This window comes from Chlamydotis macqueenii, chromosome 6, assembly GCF_036417535.1.
Source record: "Chlamydotis macqueenii isolate bChlMac1 chromosome 6, bChlMac1.mat, whole genome shotgun sequence".
NCBI classification, from domain to species: Eukaryota; Metazoa; Chordata; class Aves; order Otidiformes; family Otididae; genus Chlamydotis; species Chlamydotis macqueenii.
This window is the reverse complement of record NC_141561.1, coordinates 29,234,950-29,253,705: the sequence shown is the minus strand read 5'-3', so window position 1 is coordinate 29,253,705 and position 18,756 is coordinate 29,234,950. Positions and strand designations below refer to the sequence as shown.

Below are 18,756 nucleotides of genomic sequence, written 5' to 3'. Positions count from 1 at the left end.
CTCATTAATACTTACAGCAGGCCACAGATCATGCGAGGACACCACAGTCTTGTCTTCTCACATATTCCTCTCTAGCTACCATTTGCCACAAAATTAGTGTAAATGGAGCATCCTGCTCAAAAAAGAGACTTTGTAAAGGTTTTTAAAGCATGTTTATGTGACTGCACATAAATGTTTGTGTAAAAAGGGAGTTATGACAGTTTATACCACAAAGGTTACAGTAAGAAAAAGCACTTCTTTATGACAATAATTCACAAATTCACAAGAATCACTTTAATATACAAAGCAATTACTACCATTCTTAAACACAAAGCAGCTAATATGTACATAGTGTTAATAAAATGCATTATAACCCAGTACAATTTTTTTTAAAAAACACAGATAAAGCACAAAAAAATAAGTAAAAAAAACCACAACCGGGAATTTTTGGGGACATGTAAATAAGAATTTATTATCCCCCAATAATGGATTTTCATTTAGTCTTTTAACTTCCACAAGTATGTGGGAGTCAAGCTTAAATACCCTGTTCTGTGCTGACATGGTTTGGGTAAAGAATCAGAAATGCAGATAAGGTGAACTTACTCTTTCCAGCTTACATTACAAAGGGAGAATAATGATCCTCACTCTGGAAGCTTCCCTGAAAAACGTTGTTCCAAAACAATTTCAAATTCTAAATCCAGAGTAGAAACAACTCATTTTTGAAGTGAATAACCAATCTGTGGACAAGTCTGTGGAGGGGTTGGCTGCCAACTAGCACCTCTTCTTGCCCTGTTCCCCATCTCATCCCTAGAAGTCCATATAAGCAGCACAGTTTCAAATCTCACACAAACTCAAAGATCTAGAACTTAAAATTAATGTTTTAATATAAATAAATGTCATTACACACAAAAAATGGAGTGGCACCTGGATAAAACACAACTTCTGGAGAGCATCCAAACATCCTTAGTTTTTAAGAGTGGCCATTTCCAGATAACTGACTCAAGGCCTTCCTTCCCCCTGGCTATCACTCAGCTATCCCCTAATTTAGAGAAATACATAGCTAAGGCTGAGTGAACCGACTGCTCCTGAGTACAAGTCATGAGTACAGTAAGCAGTCAGCTTATGAGTGCACCAACCGCCGATCATTACAGCCTGTCCCTGGCCCTTTCCCTGCCAGCATACAGCTCCTGAGGACAGCTGACTTCTCACGCCTCTCGCTGGTGAAAGCGAGACCTGAACTCACTGATTTGTGCTACGCAAATGAGCCCAAGCAAGTCTCTTTGTGGGCCAGAGCTTAAATACATTTGAAAAACACATTCCAAGGCAAAACACTTGAAATGCAAACCCTCTTTACCAACTGGATCTGGTCCCTTTTCCCCAAAGATGTACAGATGTTAGCATATCCATCCACAGACCCGAACCTGTCACACACACACAGCAGATAGGATTTCAGCACCCTGTTTCCCTTCATCAGTCTGGCTCCTCCCAGATCAAGTGAGCTTCATGATACATTCAGGTTTCTGCAAAATCAGTGTCTTCTACAGCTAGCAAATTCAAAACCTCAGGGAAACGAGTTCCCAGGCACAGTACAGAGAACCATCAATGTACTGTACACTTTTAAAACCTGCTCACAGGGACAGATTTCAGGGTTATAGCTAAATTATCATTGTTCCTGCAAAAGAAAGGTAGTTGTGCTTTTTTAAATCTTTTAAAACAGGGTGACACATTGTCAATATATCTTTACTTCCTGGTGTCAAAGAACTGGAAAGCCTTTTGATTTATTTTCTTGGAATGGAGCTTATAAAATCTGCAGCCAAATCTCGAATCGAGAAAAGGGGAATAAAGTGGCTGAAAAAGAGTTTAGCCTTCCTTCCAAATTAACCTCCCTTTCCCACTTGGGATCACTGAACTAGTTCTATTCTAAAAATAATTTCACATCCATCCTGTATGTACTGCTCTGAAACATCACACACTTAATTCTTTCGAGTCTTCAGTACTGCCAGTTCAGAACTCCTGCCATTTTGAAGTAATGCCTGCTGGATGCCAGGTGCTAATCAGCAAGTTAAATTTGTGGGGGAATCAACTGCTCTGGGGAGAGGAGTGAATTGTGTGCAGGCACCAGTATTACAATTGTGCCGGGGAGCTTCTCAAGCAAACCCAATTGCTCTTTTTTTTCTGTTCTGTGTTTTTTTTTTTTTTAAAAGTGCACATTTTAATTAAACATTTACAAAGAATATAGTGTAACAAAAATAAATACATGACCTTTTGTTTAGATTATTGGCAAGTGTTACATCACTAACCAGCTTCAGGGTGAAAAAATGACAATAAAAACAGGGTCATAGAAAACCAATGAATCCTCTATGAATTGTCATAGATGTGCAACCACTGATAATGAACTTGCTTTGATGGGGAGACCTGTCTTTAAGCCACAAAAAACACTGGCTGTTTGTCATAAATTAAAAAAATTATAAAATAAAAAAGCAGAGGCCAGTTTTTGCTAACAGATGACTACTTACTTGCAGCTGCTGTCTACTGGAAGACCAGATTTAAAAAAAACCTGTTGTACAAACTTAGATCAGAAACTATCAGGGCTGTTTTTCCTTACTAAATCTAACTTTTTTTTTTTCCTGAGCCTCTTCATGATTCCAAACACCCCATCAATTTTCTGATCAACGTACAAATACCAGAGAAGACAGTGGTCTGCAACGCAAACGCCAACTACAGAAGAGCCAGAACCTACAGGTGTCTGTACAGTCCTGACAAGAGGACAGGCTAAAATTGTGCTTTCAGATACAAGCAATGGTGCTGGCAACTACCTGATTCTGGTGAAATTGCTGCTTAAATAAAATGCATCGCCACTACCCCAGGAGGAAAACAGAAGTCTTACCAGTGGTTCCTTTAGAAAATAACACCTTAACCACCTTTCCAATTGTTTTGCCTTTGATATATAGCTGCCAAAGAGAAAAAGCACAAAAGTGAATTATTCTAGGGGGTGGTGGTTGTTGTAAAACAACTGTTTACATAATTTCAAAAATCTCCATCATAAAAAATAAAAACAAACCTCACAAAAGCCATGAAAGATGAAATAACATTCTTGAAAATGGATAACTGAGAAACAGCACAAAACAAATCAGTAATAAGCGCTAGAATAATGCAGCCCAGAACTACTGGGGCAGGGGGAAGCTTTCACACACACGCACACATCCACACACACCCAGACACACCCAGAAAAGTAAAAATTTTTTCTGACCTCCATATACTATAATACTCAGCATTCCTGACTTAAAAGCTCTCAGAGCTGTAGATTATATACTGTGTGTATATATATATTTATGTACATATATTATACATATGTATTTTCCAAGAATATCTAAATTAAAAGAGCACCTCTGACAATATCTTAACTGCCTGATTGGTGCTGTTGTTTTGCAAAATAATGACATTACAAAAATTATATTTCAAATCAATTCTTGTTTATTATGAACATAATGGATCTAGCCCTTTCTAACCCTCTCTTCAGGTAAAACAGGCTATGAATTCTTGAAAACTCACAACTGTGAGACATAAACCTAACCCTCCCTCCCCTCTCCCAGCATAATTGCCATCCTACTTCCAAATGGCCTTAGTTTATAGAAGCTGATTACCCCAACCTCACTACTGGGTAAATAACATATGAATGGATTCCTCTGTCATATTCTTTCCCTTTTTGGGTCAATATGAATAGTAAAGCATGTATTCAGTAACCCTAGCCAGCCCTGTACTTGGTCTAATACTTTTTTTTATTATTGTCATTTAAAATTTCCGTTAAACAAATTCAAGTCCCTCAATCCTCAGTGCAGTATAAGTAAAAATAAAGATCCTTGCAGATCCCTATGTACTTTAAAATAATGTTCTTTTTCTTAGTGAAACGTTAATTGCTATTGAGGCTCAGACCAGTAACACTACAGACTACCTGCAAATCATGCACAGACAAACCGGTAACACAGTTCTCCTCTCACTGCCACACAAATTTGCACCAACCCTGTATTAGAAGAACCCTGTCTGGGTACCAGTTAGGCTCCCTGGTCCACTCAGCTCCCAGGCTGATTACCAGCACGCGCTAGGCAGTGCTCATTACCCGCTAGGAACAGCTCTCAGATCACAGCTAGCCTCATTCAGGTTCACTGCAAAAACAGTTTTTGCAAACAGATGTTTCTACAAAAGAACCAGCCTTAATGTATGCATGTACAGCTTTTTCCATGTTTCTCAAAGCTGGAGGAAACACTCCATATAACTGTGTACAACAGACCATAATGATCTTCATGTTTTACAAGAATGACTCCTGCGTTACTAACACTGCTACTTCAGCACTAGTTCTGAAAAACTGGTGACTGTCGTATGTATTTGTATTCTCTGATTTTAAGAATCAAACATTTTTAATAAAAGCATTGCTGAGAATTTAGCGTCCTCTTTAAATTCACATTGCTAAACTAATAAATTCATCTTCCATTCAATAAAAACATGAAAATCAATTCTCTATGGCAGATAAAAATAAACCATTTATAAAAGCCCTCAAAACTTGTGAAAACAAATTCTTTCATAATTCTGATACTTACGTTCTCTCCCTGAAATACAAATGTAATTTGAAATTATTGATAAATCTAGATTTAACAATAACCTTACAAGTCTAACCCTGCTCCTTTTAAAGTCTCTTGGAAACTGAATGCCCTCTCAAATAAGAAAACCAGAACTTGTAATACTGCTTAGCTGTTTGAGACTCTACTGCGCAGAGTCTTCCAAATGTTCATCTTACAACATCACATTGAATATAAAACCTTTCAGAAGCTCATGTTTAAAATTTATCTTAAAAACAGACAGAGTGAATGGGAAAAAAATATTAGCTAGTACTTTACTAGGCAAGGCATTAGTACAGACCAGAGTCTTATTCATATGTCTCTATACATGAATGTTTGACCAGAAGCCCAAAGTAAACTTACGCCATCAAATGACCCAAGTTAATGTATCAAGAGACTGGCTCCAGAGAGCCAGGAAACAAACTGCACATGTTTCTTTTTGACACATTCTTTTTGACAACTTCTTGACATTCTTTTTTTGTTCTTTCTGAGCATGATTCTTTTGAAGTCCTAATGCTTAGTACAGAGCTGTTTTTAAACATGAACTACCTTTTAAACAATGTAAATCTGGGAAAGATCACATTTCCTCAGCGCACACAAAAAACTGTGTTTTGCCAATGTCTGAGGCACATGAGTAATTTTGCTTACAGAAATAAATTACTCGGTAAGTCTGACCCTTTACATGAAAAAAATCCTCCAAATAAATTAAGAATTTAGCTAGCCTGGCCAGGTTCAAATAATTAATATTGTCTCTTGCAAAGCAGAAGTTGGAATATTTGTGTTTGAAGTCCTCTTTGATATTTGAGGTTGTCCTGATAGTTGTTGTACTGCAATTTAATTTATTCACGGAAGGCAGTCTCAAAGTTTGAAAAAGAATCTAGCAAACCAGGCTGATGGTTCCATTGAGTACAACAGTTTCCATTACATAAGATAGTGGTAGGGAAATAGAAATAAACGAATTGCTTGAGAGGACTTGGGACACAGACGATGCTGTCATCAGGGAGTATGTATGTGGAGTTGGCCACACTTCAACTGCTTAGTTGTTCTGCATACAAATAGGTAGTGCTTTCATGTGTTACCCTTACTTACTACGTGACTGTTTTCTAAACGTCATTATTGTACCTTTTTTATTCTTAAATCCTTTCCCATCCAAATATCATTTCCCAACCAATATCCTATGAAGTTGGTATTTGCTTTTTTTTGCATTCAGAATGCTGAACACACTTACAAACAAAAGCTTTGAGAAGCAACAACTGACCAGTGAAGCTCACTTCAATGCATTTGTTTCTGAGGTATGGAAAAGTTTTTACTAGTCCAGGAGGGCTTAATATGGATTACAAATCAAAACCCCTGCTGGACTAGTCTGAAAAAGGTATGTTACCTCCATACCAAGAATGTGACTGTGAAGCGCCTTTCATTTGGCATGCTACTTAGCCGTGTATTTTTATAGTTCATAATGAATACGTGAAACCAATTTGGCAACCATTGCTTCTTCATTGCACCATGCATGCTCCACAATTGCGGCCCAGAGTTCGCTGGGCCAAGAGGCTGGGGTGGTTCTGTCTCTAAGGCAATGGAAAGAGCTCAGCACAAATTCTTGAAACCATTACAAAAGGACCCTCCCCACAGTAACTTCCCAAGTGATCACTGTTACTCCTTGAAGAGGATGGGGAGACGAGAAATAAGCCTGTTCTTCTTCACGCTGAGATGGATGATGAAAATAATCTTGTAGGGGGAGAAGTGGAGGCAAGTACTTGAACATTCACAGTTTGATGCAAAGCACAGATGAAGTATATTCTGTAGTTGCTTCAGGCAGTTTTACGCATAGAAAAAAAGAAATGTTTAGAAAATAAAAAGTTTACTTTGTCTTTCTGGGTATAGCCAGAATCAGTCTCTATCCCACCTGGACAAGTGAAAATGGGAATCCAAAATTAATCTGATTTGTGGCAGTAAAGGTCCTTAAGTGCTTTCAACTCCTCAATCAGTGTCTTGTTTTGGTTTTCAAGCACAGCCACTCGATTTTCTAGACATTTCACATACTCCTTTTTCTTCCTGCGACATTCACGTGCTGCCTCTCTGCAAAGCAAAAAAGGCCATTCAAATTCTGAACAATTACTTGCAGACACGGGCTACTCAACTGTTCAGGTCAAACCCTTACCTAGTACTGCCATTTTTAGAATATGGAGGTATTGTTAAGAAATGCAAATTAGGAAAAAAGGCTGAGTTGCTCCTCACAATTGCTCCTCACAAATCACACACACTCAAGATCCACGGATCATTTCCATGCAGATACCAGTGAGTCAGCACCAATAAAATTCTGCTTCTGTGAGAAAAGGATCCTACTCAGTGACAAAAGTCTGCTTACAGGATTTACATTAGAGCCTTTAGGCCAAGCAAAATGTTGCTGCAATAATTTAATTGATTTTATTATAATAAATAGATCAACAATAAAAGCATGGATAAGACCAATATTCATCTATTAATCTCTTCACAGTCTTAACTCTTCCCTTTGCTGCAGTTCAAACAAATAATAATAGTCAGGATGTTCAATTGGTGCAAAACCCCCTATATTTAGAACATTTATATATTAGTTCTTCAGCAATACTTTAGTAATAATGTCTGCATCATTGCAATGATAATATAAATGACTAAAAAAAATAATCACAAAATAAAGAGTCACTAGCCACCATATCATTCTTTCGTTCTTATCTGCTGTGCCAAGACCATGTCAGTGTTAATGAGTTGAAGCAGATCTTGAGACAGCCAAACCTTTAAGACTTAATTGTAAAGACTGAGCTGCCTGTAGGTAACTTGGTAACATACTAAGAACTCCAATGAAAAATACCTGAAAGGTGTTAATGTGCTGCTGGGCATCCTGAAGGCAGTAAGACCAAGGCAGAAGCTATCCTGCACACCAACAGTAATGGTACCAATGTGCAAAGTAAGCACAAGGCTAAATGCCAGAGGTGGATGGGAGTCCAGGCAGAGGGCCCTCCTCCCGCAATGGAGCTTGTCAAGGCAGCACACTGCAGATACATGTAAATGTACACACTTGTTTGCCCTGAACCTTTAGGTGCAAAGCAGAGCAGCTTCAAAAGGACAGTCTGAGCATTCATTCATTGTCAATACTATATAGATTGGTGATACAGTCAATGTTCAGGGAAATGAGAGGACAAAATTGAACCCAGTTCTTTCGCTTATTAGAGAAATAGTAGTTGTACTAGGTAAAATAGAATGTCTGTTCCAGGACCTACCTGGTAAGAAGACTCTAAAAGTAATTTCTGAAATTCAGCTCCACAAATGAGACAGGTTAAAGAAAACCTAGTTTGTAACCCCTGAAAGGACTCAGGTATCAATTTGTCACTCCTACAAATACAATTTCAAATGCTTGCAGCACTTCAGTGGGCCATGTAGAACATTTACAATTTAACTCACTTTGGGCTGTTACTTGTGTCACCAAAAGATTAAGTACTACTGGACCAGGAAGTGCCTCCCAGTGCAAACTACTAGCCTGTCTTCTTGGGTAACAACTTTTTATTTCTTTTCGTGATTTTTGTGCCAGCTTGGGCTGTATATTAAGCCACCTCAAGTCCGTATGTGTTAGTTATTCATTATGAACAGCTAGAGTTATACTGAATTAGAAGAGAGCTTTTAAAATGTAAAATTTACACAGAAAATTTGCACAATAATATCTATGAATATTTATGTTATAATCCTCCACTAAGTACCACCTCACCATCTGCTTCTCTATATCCCTTTCCCCTGCTTTGTTATAGAGCCTAGATTTGCAAATACCTTTTAAGCACGCAGGCTAAAAGCACCACATGCAACATGATACTGTTCCAAAAGCTGTCTACTTAACTCAAGTGGGGGTAATTCCCCATTGTTTTTTCTTGGCTTTCCCAAACACAAAAGCTTTATTTTACCAGAATAAATACTGCTAACAAAATGAGGGAATTCAGAATTCTAATTTATTTTTTCTCAAATGCAGAGCCTGAAAGGGTGACGTCTACTATTCAGCGATATCAGAAAAACACATGAAAAAGGGAGATGAGTGACATTCTGTACAAAAATATTTTTAAAAAGTGGACTCTGCTGTTCAGCATTATTTACTTCATTAAAGCCCCTCAGATAAGTATTGGGTCTGCTCATGTAACTTTATATTGTGTTCACAGGTCAGCAATCTACAGAAGATAAATGCACCTGTACAACATCACAGGTTTTTCAGACTGACACATGAAGTAAACAGTGCTTTCACAGGGCTTTCCCTCCTCAGAGGGGAGGGAAGCACTGCTGTTTGCCCGTATCACAGTGTAACACAGAGGCTCAAATCTGTGGCCTGTGGATGGAATTCAGGCTTGGTGGGATGGGTCAGCTCAGGCCCATTCCTTCCCTCTCCCATAGCAGTAGGCTTAAAGGAGCATCATGGCCAACTTTTCTCTGCTGCTCCCTTCCTGCGCTGCCTCCACCATGCCCCACCTCAGTAGGCTTGGCTGTTCCTCTTCAGACACTAAATCCTACAGGCCCAAGTCTCCCCTCTCTCTCTTTCAGCCCCTCTGCTGCCACTACTGGCTCCACAAGACAGGCTCCTTTAGCCTTTCCTTGAGTCTTTCTGCCTCCCGAAGATAAAACCCAAAGCTAAAAAGAACAAGTGAGACAATCAAGAAAGCACTCATGAAGAGTGCAGATGGGCCAGCAGCAAGGAGAATGCACGCAGGAGGCTAAGGTAAAGAATCCAGGAAATTAAATGACATAAATATATTAACTCAAAAATACCAACTCACCTCAGTGTTTGTAAGAATGTATCTGCAGTCATACAAGCCTCTCCAATGACTTTTCTCCTTATGGCAACAAACAAATTCACACAGCTAACAGAACGAGCCTGACACCTTTACTTAAGGTTTCATAGTCACGATACATGGCATTAGCAGATGTGCTTCTTTGCTTTGCATCTTTAAATAAAGGCAAATTCTTCAGAAAGCATTCATAAAATGACTAAGAAAGATTAGAATTCTTAGTGCTTAACCCTCTAGTTCTATGCAGAGCTGACTGGAAAAAAGAAGATCTAAATGTACATGCCTGTTCTTCATTAGACGCACTTCTCTCTTCCGTGCAGCCTCCTCTGCTGGCTGGGTTGGAAGTGCTGGAGAGGATGCCATGACTACGCCTGGTGCAATGGTGCTGGTAGGGGCAGTGCGAATCTGGTAGGTCTGCACATCTCCTGAGGCAGCTGAAAGACACAAGGGAACATCACGTCAGTTTGGTGACAGTGCCGTTAAATGTGGTGGGGAGAGCACCTAGTCATCTATCTAACCATGCAGTCTGGGCTACAGTACAGGAGGGATGACCACCATCTGGGTCATCACTGCTATCTCAGTCTTACTTTATTGATGTATGCAAGGTTTTGGGCAGTCCTGCTGAAGAAGTCTTCACTTGTCCTTTATAACTTGATTTTTCTTGCTGTATGGCTGTGCTTTTCTCTTAGTACATTTCTTTTTACTGCTCTGGGTTTTGGGCAGTTTTAAGAAAATGAAGGATGGCAAACAGTACTTCTAGCTATGCTCCAAATGTCTGTCTGTGAAAGGAGAAACTGCATGCGTAAGCATTTGGCACAGAAAAAAGGGTGCAGAAAAGTAGCATTTACTCCATCCAACAAAAAAGGGACAGTGAGAGCTAAGCACTCAACTTCGCTACTTCTCTAGAAGGTCTTGGGTCTCTTTTGTTGTTTATTGTAATCTAGGAGTGTGTTATATTTACCTGAGCTCGTAAACAAATATGATACCACCTAAAGAAATCACGTCCTTAAGAACACAAAAACCAGAAGATCAATGCAACAATAGTATTTTTCTAGGCTATATATTTTCACTGATGCCTGGAGACCTCTTCACTGGATAATTTTTAAATCATCTGCTTTACAATCATAAAAGCAGGGGTAGACTCTTCTGTTATTTTTAATAAACAGATTTTTAATACTCCCTCCAAGTTTTAATAAACCAAAACTTAAAAAACTCCCAACTTATAGGTCAAGGGCTAGACGAAATGATCTCTTAAGGCACTTCTGAAATTACTCTATGATTCTAAGACTCGGTGATTAAGTACTTGGTGACTAGTTAAAAAATTATGCAGAACATATTAGAAAAAAAATCATGTGAACAAAATGCAGGAAATACAGCATGGAAAACAAAATTAAATATATTGTTTTAAGAAGTAAACTAAAAATATCCACAATTTTATCAATCTGAAGGGAAAGGCTCCAAGAAAATGTGACAAATAGCTTTGTCCAGAATTTCCTTCTGTTTTGGAGACTTACCTGGGCCAAAGCTGTTAATTCTGTTTCCTGACACATGTGAAGGAGTTAGGTTGGCAACTTACATCTGCATGGAGAAAATGTTATGCAGAATGACTGGCTGTGAAGTTTCTCACCTTGTACAACGACTTGGTTGCTGGGTACAAGTATCTGTTGTCCATCTGTGGTCTGTGCATATTGTAAAATGGTGGTGCCAGGTTGGGTTGCAGCTGCATTCGTCATAGTCAGTGTCTGGAGACCTTGTACTCCATCTGTGCCATTGTTAGACAACTGTATTGCTCCTCCTTGGGTAATAGCAACTGAAGAAAAAAAAATTGACACAGCGCTTAAGAAACTAATTTAGTCATTAACTTACAGTATTAAACCTAGATATGAAAGAATACTGGTCTGAGTAAAATCCCATGAACCCTTATACACCCTCAAATCAGACACATGGCTTTAATATACATTAAAGAAATCATGCTTTGAAAGGAAATTTTCAATTTCTTTTGAGATCCGTATTTTTTAGAGGTGCAAAAAACACAGCCTAAAACATATTACTTTCTCTGATGAAACAGCACCACACAGAGGAGCTACAAACCTCCCCTGGGGAATACTTCCTAATTTGTTAGTTAAGATTTTCTTCTCGGTTGGTTTAGGTCTTTTCCTCAGTCCTTTCTTTTTTCTTCTCATCTGAAATTCCTCTCCTCTTCCATGCTTTATGCCCTTCAGTCTCCTCTGCTGTTATTACTATCCATTTTGTGTTACACTTTCTTCTTTCTTTGGCTTTTTTTTTCTTCTGACTGTATCTCCCCTTCTCTACAACTCCCTCAGCACCTTCCTAGCAGAGTTTTCATTCATAAAGGTCCAGTTTCACAATTTTTTTTTTCCTTCAAGCAGTCTTTTTTTTTTTTCCCTTTCTCTCCTGCAATCCTGTCATGCAGGTGTACTGAGACATCACCCCTCATTTGTGATTCCACAGAATTTCACTATGTTCCTATATACAGACACACCAAAATCTCAAGTATCTGCACAAGCAGTTATTTTTCAGTTATGGTAGGAAAGCAAAGTTAACCACTTCAGTTCCAATAATATTAAGCAGGGTATTAGGCAAAGTGGCTAAGAAGTAAATAGAACACAAAATTTTGAAGAGATTTTAAGAAAAAGATGTAAATGTAAACAAGTAGTTCTTTCTTCCTTTTGTACATTTAATACTGTGTTTGCTTGCATAAGACAGCACGTGAATTATAGCTTTACTCCTGTATCTTCAATCCTTTAAGTCAAAGCACCTATCTATAAAATCTAATGAATAAAGAAAACACAGAAACGTACATTTTTTTAGATATTTTAAATAAAGTTGTTGAAGTTTTTATTTTTTCAGGATTTTCTCAAAATATAATTGCAGACTGTAAGGTGTTTTCTATTAATGAGGTTACAATTTGGTGGATTAATAGTCAGCCAGATAAAAAAGAAACTTCTGAATTACCTCATCTGCTTCCTTAGATTAAGAAGTTTATAACAGCATTATCGTTAATTCGTGTTTTGCCTCAGGATGCATTAGCTGCACTAACTGGCAAGTAGTCCCAGAATGTTAATTTCAAATACTTACAATAGGAATGTGTTTAAAAGGTATGGTTATCACATACTCAAATTAAAGTAACCTTATTTTCACCTCCTGTTTTCTCCTAGTTCAAACAGTTCTAGAAATAATAGTTCTCCATCTTCTCATCCCCACTCACTAGCACCACTGAGAAACATCAGACTACATACTGTACTGCCCACTGCTGGTTTGGTAAATGGGAGTTGGCACCGTAACAGTGGCGATGGCAGGTGCTGCTGTTTCCTCTTCAGACTTCTCTTCTTCGATCCTTGGCACTCCTGGGGCGTCTGAGGACAAGTCATTCAAAATTTTTCTGGCAAAGACAGTGTGTTGTACAGATTTTAATAAAAATTGAAAGAAAAAAAAAGTCTATCTGATACGTAATGCTGGAGAAAACCAAAAAGTGCAGGAAGCCAGTACGGAAAACACGGGTGCAGAATGAAAAACCTGCACTATCTTCAAACTCTTATTGGAGAGGATTGTTCAAAGTGCCGTACACAGATGGGCAAGGGAGCCAGCAGAGAACAGCTGTGCTTATCAACACAAGATACAGGTGTTTCTCAACGGGTCTTCTTAACCCAAGATACAGCTATCACAACCTTCCCTTTTTCTTAAAAACATGTTTCTCTCTCATCCATTTTCACTTGTTTCCTGCTTTGAGCCACATAAAGATTTGAAGAGCAAAAGTACGTAAAAACCTACCTCCTCACTTACATCAGGGAAACTGCTCAATTTCAGAGGTCATAAAGGCCTCAGCTAGAGAGCTGAGCATAAAGCAAGTTAGCAGAAATGCTTGTAAAGAGCCACCAGTTTATAACCTAACACCTGCTGAGTGCTTTGAGTGGAGTTGTGCAGTTATGTTTACAGGTGCCCTGCCTGAGAAAACTGTGAGATTAGCATGGGTACAGTTTCTTCCACGGGTTAATTATCCAAAGCCAAAAGCTCTACACCACCACTGCTACAGGTCCCACTGAACATAACTGTAAGGCTAACTATAGCACTTACTGCAATTTGCATCATTTAGACCAAACACTGTCCCTCAGAGGACTGTCAAACCCTTTTCACTGCTGGCATATTCTATTACGTCACTGCAAAATGCTACTTAGGTAAAGGGCAATATTTTTGTAATTCTCCTCATATGTTTTCCTGTGGACTGCCACTAGACCTCAAAGTGTGATGAAGCAAGCACAGCTGTAGAGCTCAAGCTCCGAGACAACACTAATTTCTTAAATAAGGCTCCTAAGGCTTTGGGAGCCAGAACATCTGTATGGAGCTATTTGGGGAGAGCAGTCACTCTCCTAAGCAACTTGACAAACAGAGCTTTGCTGTTGCTGTTTTGACTCTGAGTGCATGCAGGAAACCCAGCATTGCACAAGCACTCCACTGTGCCAAGCACCACTTGGACAAATAAAAAATTCCCATCCAGAGAGTTTGCAACCTAGGTGTTAGACCAGAAAAACTAGAGGACAAAACAGATTAAAAAATATGGAGAGAGCAGGGAGGATGAGGAATAAAACTCAAGAAGCTCAAAACAGAAAAGAAGAAACTACAGCCCATCACTTTTTAAGCTCACGTCAGATAGGATCTGGTGGTTAAAACCTACCTCTGCCATCATAAAGATGGATTTAAGACAGAAGGTAAGATGGCAGCTTTACAAATGTAGGAGCTATGAACTGACAAGGGGAGCACATGATGTACTTCAGCAGCAGGATCAAAGTGGAGTTTCTGAGGAAGGGGTATAGCTCTTCAATTCTGTGAACCTGTCTGCACTTATCTTGTCTCTGCGGCCAGTTACAGCAGCTTGAATAATGCCAATGAGGAACTCGCTAAACAGAGCTGCAGTCTGGGCCGGCCTTTCTGACATGACTCCTTGTGCCGGCAGAGAGTCTGAGCTGCACATACAAGTTTTACAATCACAAAGTTTTGCTGAGTCACCAGGATCTGGTTTGAGTCTGCGGTGTGGTATCAGTGCATGCAAAGGAGTCCATCTTAATGAGAAGTCAGCATGCAGAAGTCCTCTCTTCTCAGTTTTGCTGCTTGTTTACTTAGCTCTGTTGTCTCACGATATACAGCCATTCTTCCATATATAGTAAAAGCAAGTGTCTCACTGCAGAAGCAGACTGCAAGGAAGTCTGTGGCAGCCTTGATGTTAGCAACACTGTTCCCCACAAATAAAAATATCTTTCCAAATCTATTATGGGTAGGGATGTTCAGCAATGACTTTCACTACCTTCAGCAGAACAGCCTTGAAGGCTGCTGGAGAAGGTAGAAAATCATCTGGAAGTGCTAAAAAAAATACAGGTGAGATATACTCAGGCCCAGAGTCTAGCTTATATTTCTAAAGCTATGGTCATAAAGAAAAAAGGAGCATCTGAATTGTCTGAAGCAGGAGTATTCCACAGGTCACTTAAAATCTGCTGAACCCCAGAGCTGTTCCTTAACGCTATTTTAGCATATTTTAAGAATGAAAAGTGAGATTTAGTACAGTCAGAAAAAGCAGTGCAAGGGCTTAATTAATAAAGTGACATATGAGTAACACCATGTGAAGGAGCAGCTCAGTTGGTCTTACCGCAGAAGTATTTGCCATGACAACTAAATATACTAGATGCCTACATTTAACTTGTACCCTGACTTCTTAAACTTTAAACAAAATCAATTTTGCTCAAGTAGAAATTCTCTCTGAGCCACAGAGCACCACATGTTCATTGAAAGTCTCATGGGACAAAGGAATTAGGTTTGAATGCTGCTAGCATTTCAACAATAATGAAAAACAACAGAGCTGATTTTTTGAAGACTATAGATCAAACAGAAGCCACTTGCTTGCAAAACTTCAGTGTATTTCATCTATTAAGTATCCACTAAAGCTACCTCTAGGCACCCAGCACAATGATACCTCATTCACAAATTTGGCAGTTAGCTTATTCTCAACTCATTTCTGTCTTAATGAGCTACCAGCTGAGGTTTCTTCCTCCTCCTCCTATTTGCTTATCTCTTTACATCCTATTCTGTGGAAAGACATTGCAGAAGAGAGATTTCAGTTATATGGTAAACCTAAAAATAACTATACAATCACACTGTTTGTCTCCCCATGTGAAGAATGTATCCATCAAGCAAAATGCTTCTGCTTTTAACCTCCATACCTGTAGGAGGGTCGTCTGGAAAGAATTTCTCTTCGTTTCTGTGAGTCTGTGACACTGTCTACTGATTCCTGTGAGTCTTCGCTTTCTGCTATAGTGGAGATCTGTAAATAAGAACAGCACTCAAACTTAACAAGACACTTCCAGTGTCTTTATTTTAAGGAAATGTTGACATCCTGTGAAAAACACTACAATGCAAGTATTCTACAGTGCTTCTACCTAGGCAATGAACAGAAAGGGCAAGCTGTTTAGTAACAGATCCAGTCAAGAATGACCACCTCAAATACATAAAACCAGAGAGTGTTTTCCAAAAGGCTACACTTGTGACAAATATACAAAAGCTAACAATAGTGAATAGAGAAATGCCTCTGTGAGAAACATGGCTCAAAGCCTGATATTTTATAAACTGTAGGGAAGATTCCTAAAGGCTCAAAAAGCTTGCTAGCGCCCAGATCTCACAGTTGTCAGATAAAGGGCCTGAATAAGCCCAAGACTGACTGTGAACTGCCTGGCTTTGAATATTGCAGCATTCCAAACACGTCAGGGCTTTGCACTGATCCAGGTGAGTTCCAAGGATGGTTTCATTGTCAGACTCTTATCTTCCACCCCTGGGCTAGTAACTTGTGCGCTTATCTGAAAACTCTAAACTTTTGACTCCAGTGTCTGAGGAGGGTAGAGCCTGCCAGAAACTCAGCATTCAAGCTGACAAGGAGCAAACAAAGATTGTTATCAGAATGGCCTAGTTTTAAATCATGCACGCCTTATTATTTGGTAAAATAATACCCAGATAAATATCTATATCAAATAGTCACAATACCCACTTTTTAAAACTAAACTTTTTTTGGGCTCAGTGTTCTAACAGCAAAGGAACGATGTACAGTCCTTGCCCTGTGTAGCTGCTGTACACCGAGCAATTTCTCTTTCTGCATTCAGTAACACTGAGCTTAAAGTGGTTAAAAAAAAAAGTTACAAGTTTTAAAGATTTCAGACTACTTGTCGCCTATGTCTTCAAGGTATCTCATCATTTTGCATTATTTGTCTGTCTTGCTCTACAAAAGAAAAAATGCTAAGACTTTACAAAGCAAACAACATTCAACAGGCAAATTTTAAAACAATTTTTTAATGAGAGGATTGATAGGTTTATTTTAAGCACCATTAGCATACAGACATCTGTTTTGTAAACCAATGCAAATATTTCCTAAGTAGCAAAGACTCTCATCTGAGAACATCAGCCTCATTAATGATTAAAGATTACATTATTAAAAAATCCCTTTTGTTCACTTCAGAATATTATGAACTCTTACTCAATAAAGATGTACGAAAATACAGCAGAGAGAAAAAGTACAGAAATACTGTAAGAAAAATCATTAAGCTGTTAAACTCACCAACCACATTCTACAAGGAAATGAAACTCAGCAATGTTTGAAAGTGAAAAGTGGTTAAACCAGAACAGAAAAAAAGTCACAGAGTAGCAAATACTGTATAGATTCTGCCTTCAACAGGCTCTTGAAGTTTATATAAGCAAAAACACAACCCAGGACACAAACACATTAGTAACCAGTGCCCTGGCACGACTACGCAAAAGGCCCAATTCATGTATTAGGAATTTCTTGGGTCAGTACCTGGACTGTCTGGACCTGTGGAGACTGAATAACTGACGGCTGGGCTGCCTGGATCACTCCATGCACTTGAACCGTCTGCCCATTGGGCAGCTGAACTAAGGTCACCGTGGGTGCAGAAGATGTTGCATGAGCTGCTGGCATAGATACCTGCAAAGTAGAGACAGTGAGCATAAATTAGGTTATTGCAAAATCTTCTTATTTCACTACCAAGAACACTTTTTGGTGAAGAATTATGTCTCTTCCAGACCTCAGTTAAATGACCCAAATGTTTCAGCGTAATATAAAACCTCCTGAACTGCCTAAGCCCAACATCTGACCTACTTTACAAATTAATCTAATACAGAATTTCTGCAGGCTCAAAACATCACTTGTAAAACCACTGACAAGAATGAGAAAAACACAACTGCCTTTATTTTGAGGTAACCTAATAAAAATACGTTACCTTTCACTTACTTCAGTTAGATATTGTCAGGACTTGGGTGTACTCCTACAGACACTGCTGAGTCAAAGGCAGAAACATATGGCAGTGGAGCTATTTTTGTTCTCACTCAAGAAAATGCAGTTTGCCAGATGTAAGACGTTAAAATTTTTAGGGAGTCATACATTTCAGCCTTCCTAGAGACTAAACCATATTGAGTAGCTGGCAAAGTCCATTTAAATAAAGAAAATTGGCCATGTGCTCACACAGAAAACCCAGGGGTTTTGCAGCGGAAATAAATGCTTTGTAGGCAGTTATTGTGATTCAGCGTAACAGGTCAATACAAAGTCTAGTCTTAAGAGTTATTTCTATGAGGAAAAATTGCCCACATTTTAAACTCTCAGTTCCTAAACACAACTTTGTTTCTCCAGCACAGACTGGAGAAATAGCGGCTACGCCAACGGGGATACACTGATGACTTCAGCATGGTACGTTAGCACTGTGTGCACAGCCACACACGTCCTGCGCAAGGGCTCAGACTCCTAGGACAGAGATACCCGCACAAAGCCGTTCACACCACGCAGGGACGTCTCACTCTGGCAGGTCACAAGAACTATTATGGGCAGCTTGAAGGGCCACGCACCAAGGTTGCTACGTGGCTGGGCGGACGCCCCGGCGCACATCCAGTGTTCTGCAACTGTCTGGTGACACAATACATGTGTTCATGGCCAGGGGTCTCCTGAAAGGAAAGGGGGTGACAGGGCTGCCCTACCAGCGCACATGGCCCTCAGTTTGTGCCCGAGTCGCACCATCATAGCCCTCAGGGAAGGACTGCAGGCAAGCATGAGCTGCTCTCGCAGGCCACAGCCAGACCGTGGGTCACTGGCTAGGCAGCCTTCTTTCTAGACACCCAAGTCTGGAAAATCTAACAAGCCTCCAGCGTTCAACAGCACTTTCAAGAAATTTGATCCATGTAGCTACAATGCAAGAAGGGGCTGCACTGTCCTACCCAGTCTCAGAGAGCTGCTATGTACCGGATGCAGAAGTAAATCCTCTGCTGTCCCCACGAACATGTGCTTCTCAAAAAGCTGCAGTAGCTGA

The 18,756-nt window shown here is 39.4% G+C and overlaps 1 protein-coding gene across 2 annotated transcripts in view; it reads right to left on the bottom strand.

The window, feature by feature from the left end:
* Positions 1-218: 218 nt before the first annotated feature.
* CREB1 (cAMP responsive element binding protein 1) overlaps positions 219-18,756 on the bottom strand; it is a 38,844-nt gene continuing 20,306 nt past the window's right edge. For both annotated transcript variants that reach the window (XM_086750291.1, XM_086750292.1), the window contains 6 exons: positions 17,238-17,384; positions 15,619-15,719; positions 12,649-12,791; positions 11,016-11,198; positions 9,668-9,822; positions 219-6,664 (listed from right to left, as the gene is read on the bottom strand). In XM_086750291.1, coding sequence (XP_086606417.1) covers positions 6,524-6,664; positions 9,668-9,822; positions 11,016-11,198; positions 12,649-12,791; positions 15,619-15,719; positions 17,238-17,384 — 870 coding nt within the window. In that variant the 3' untranslated portion in view covers positions 219-6,523. The remainder of the gene's footprint in view (positions 6,665-9,667; positions 9,823-11,015; positions 11,199-12,648; positions 12,792-15,618; positions 15,720-17,237; positions 17,385-18,756) is intronic.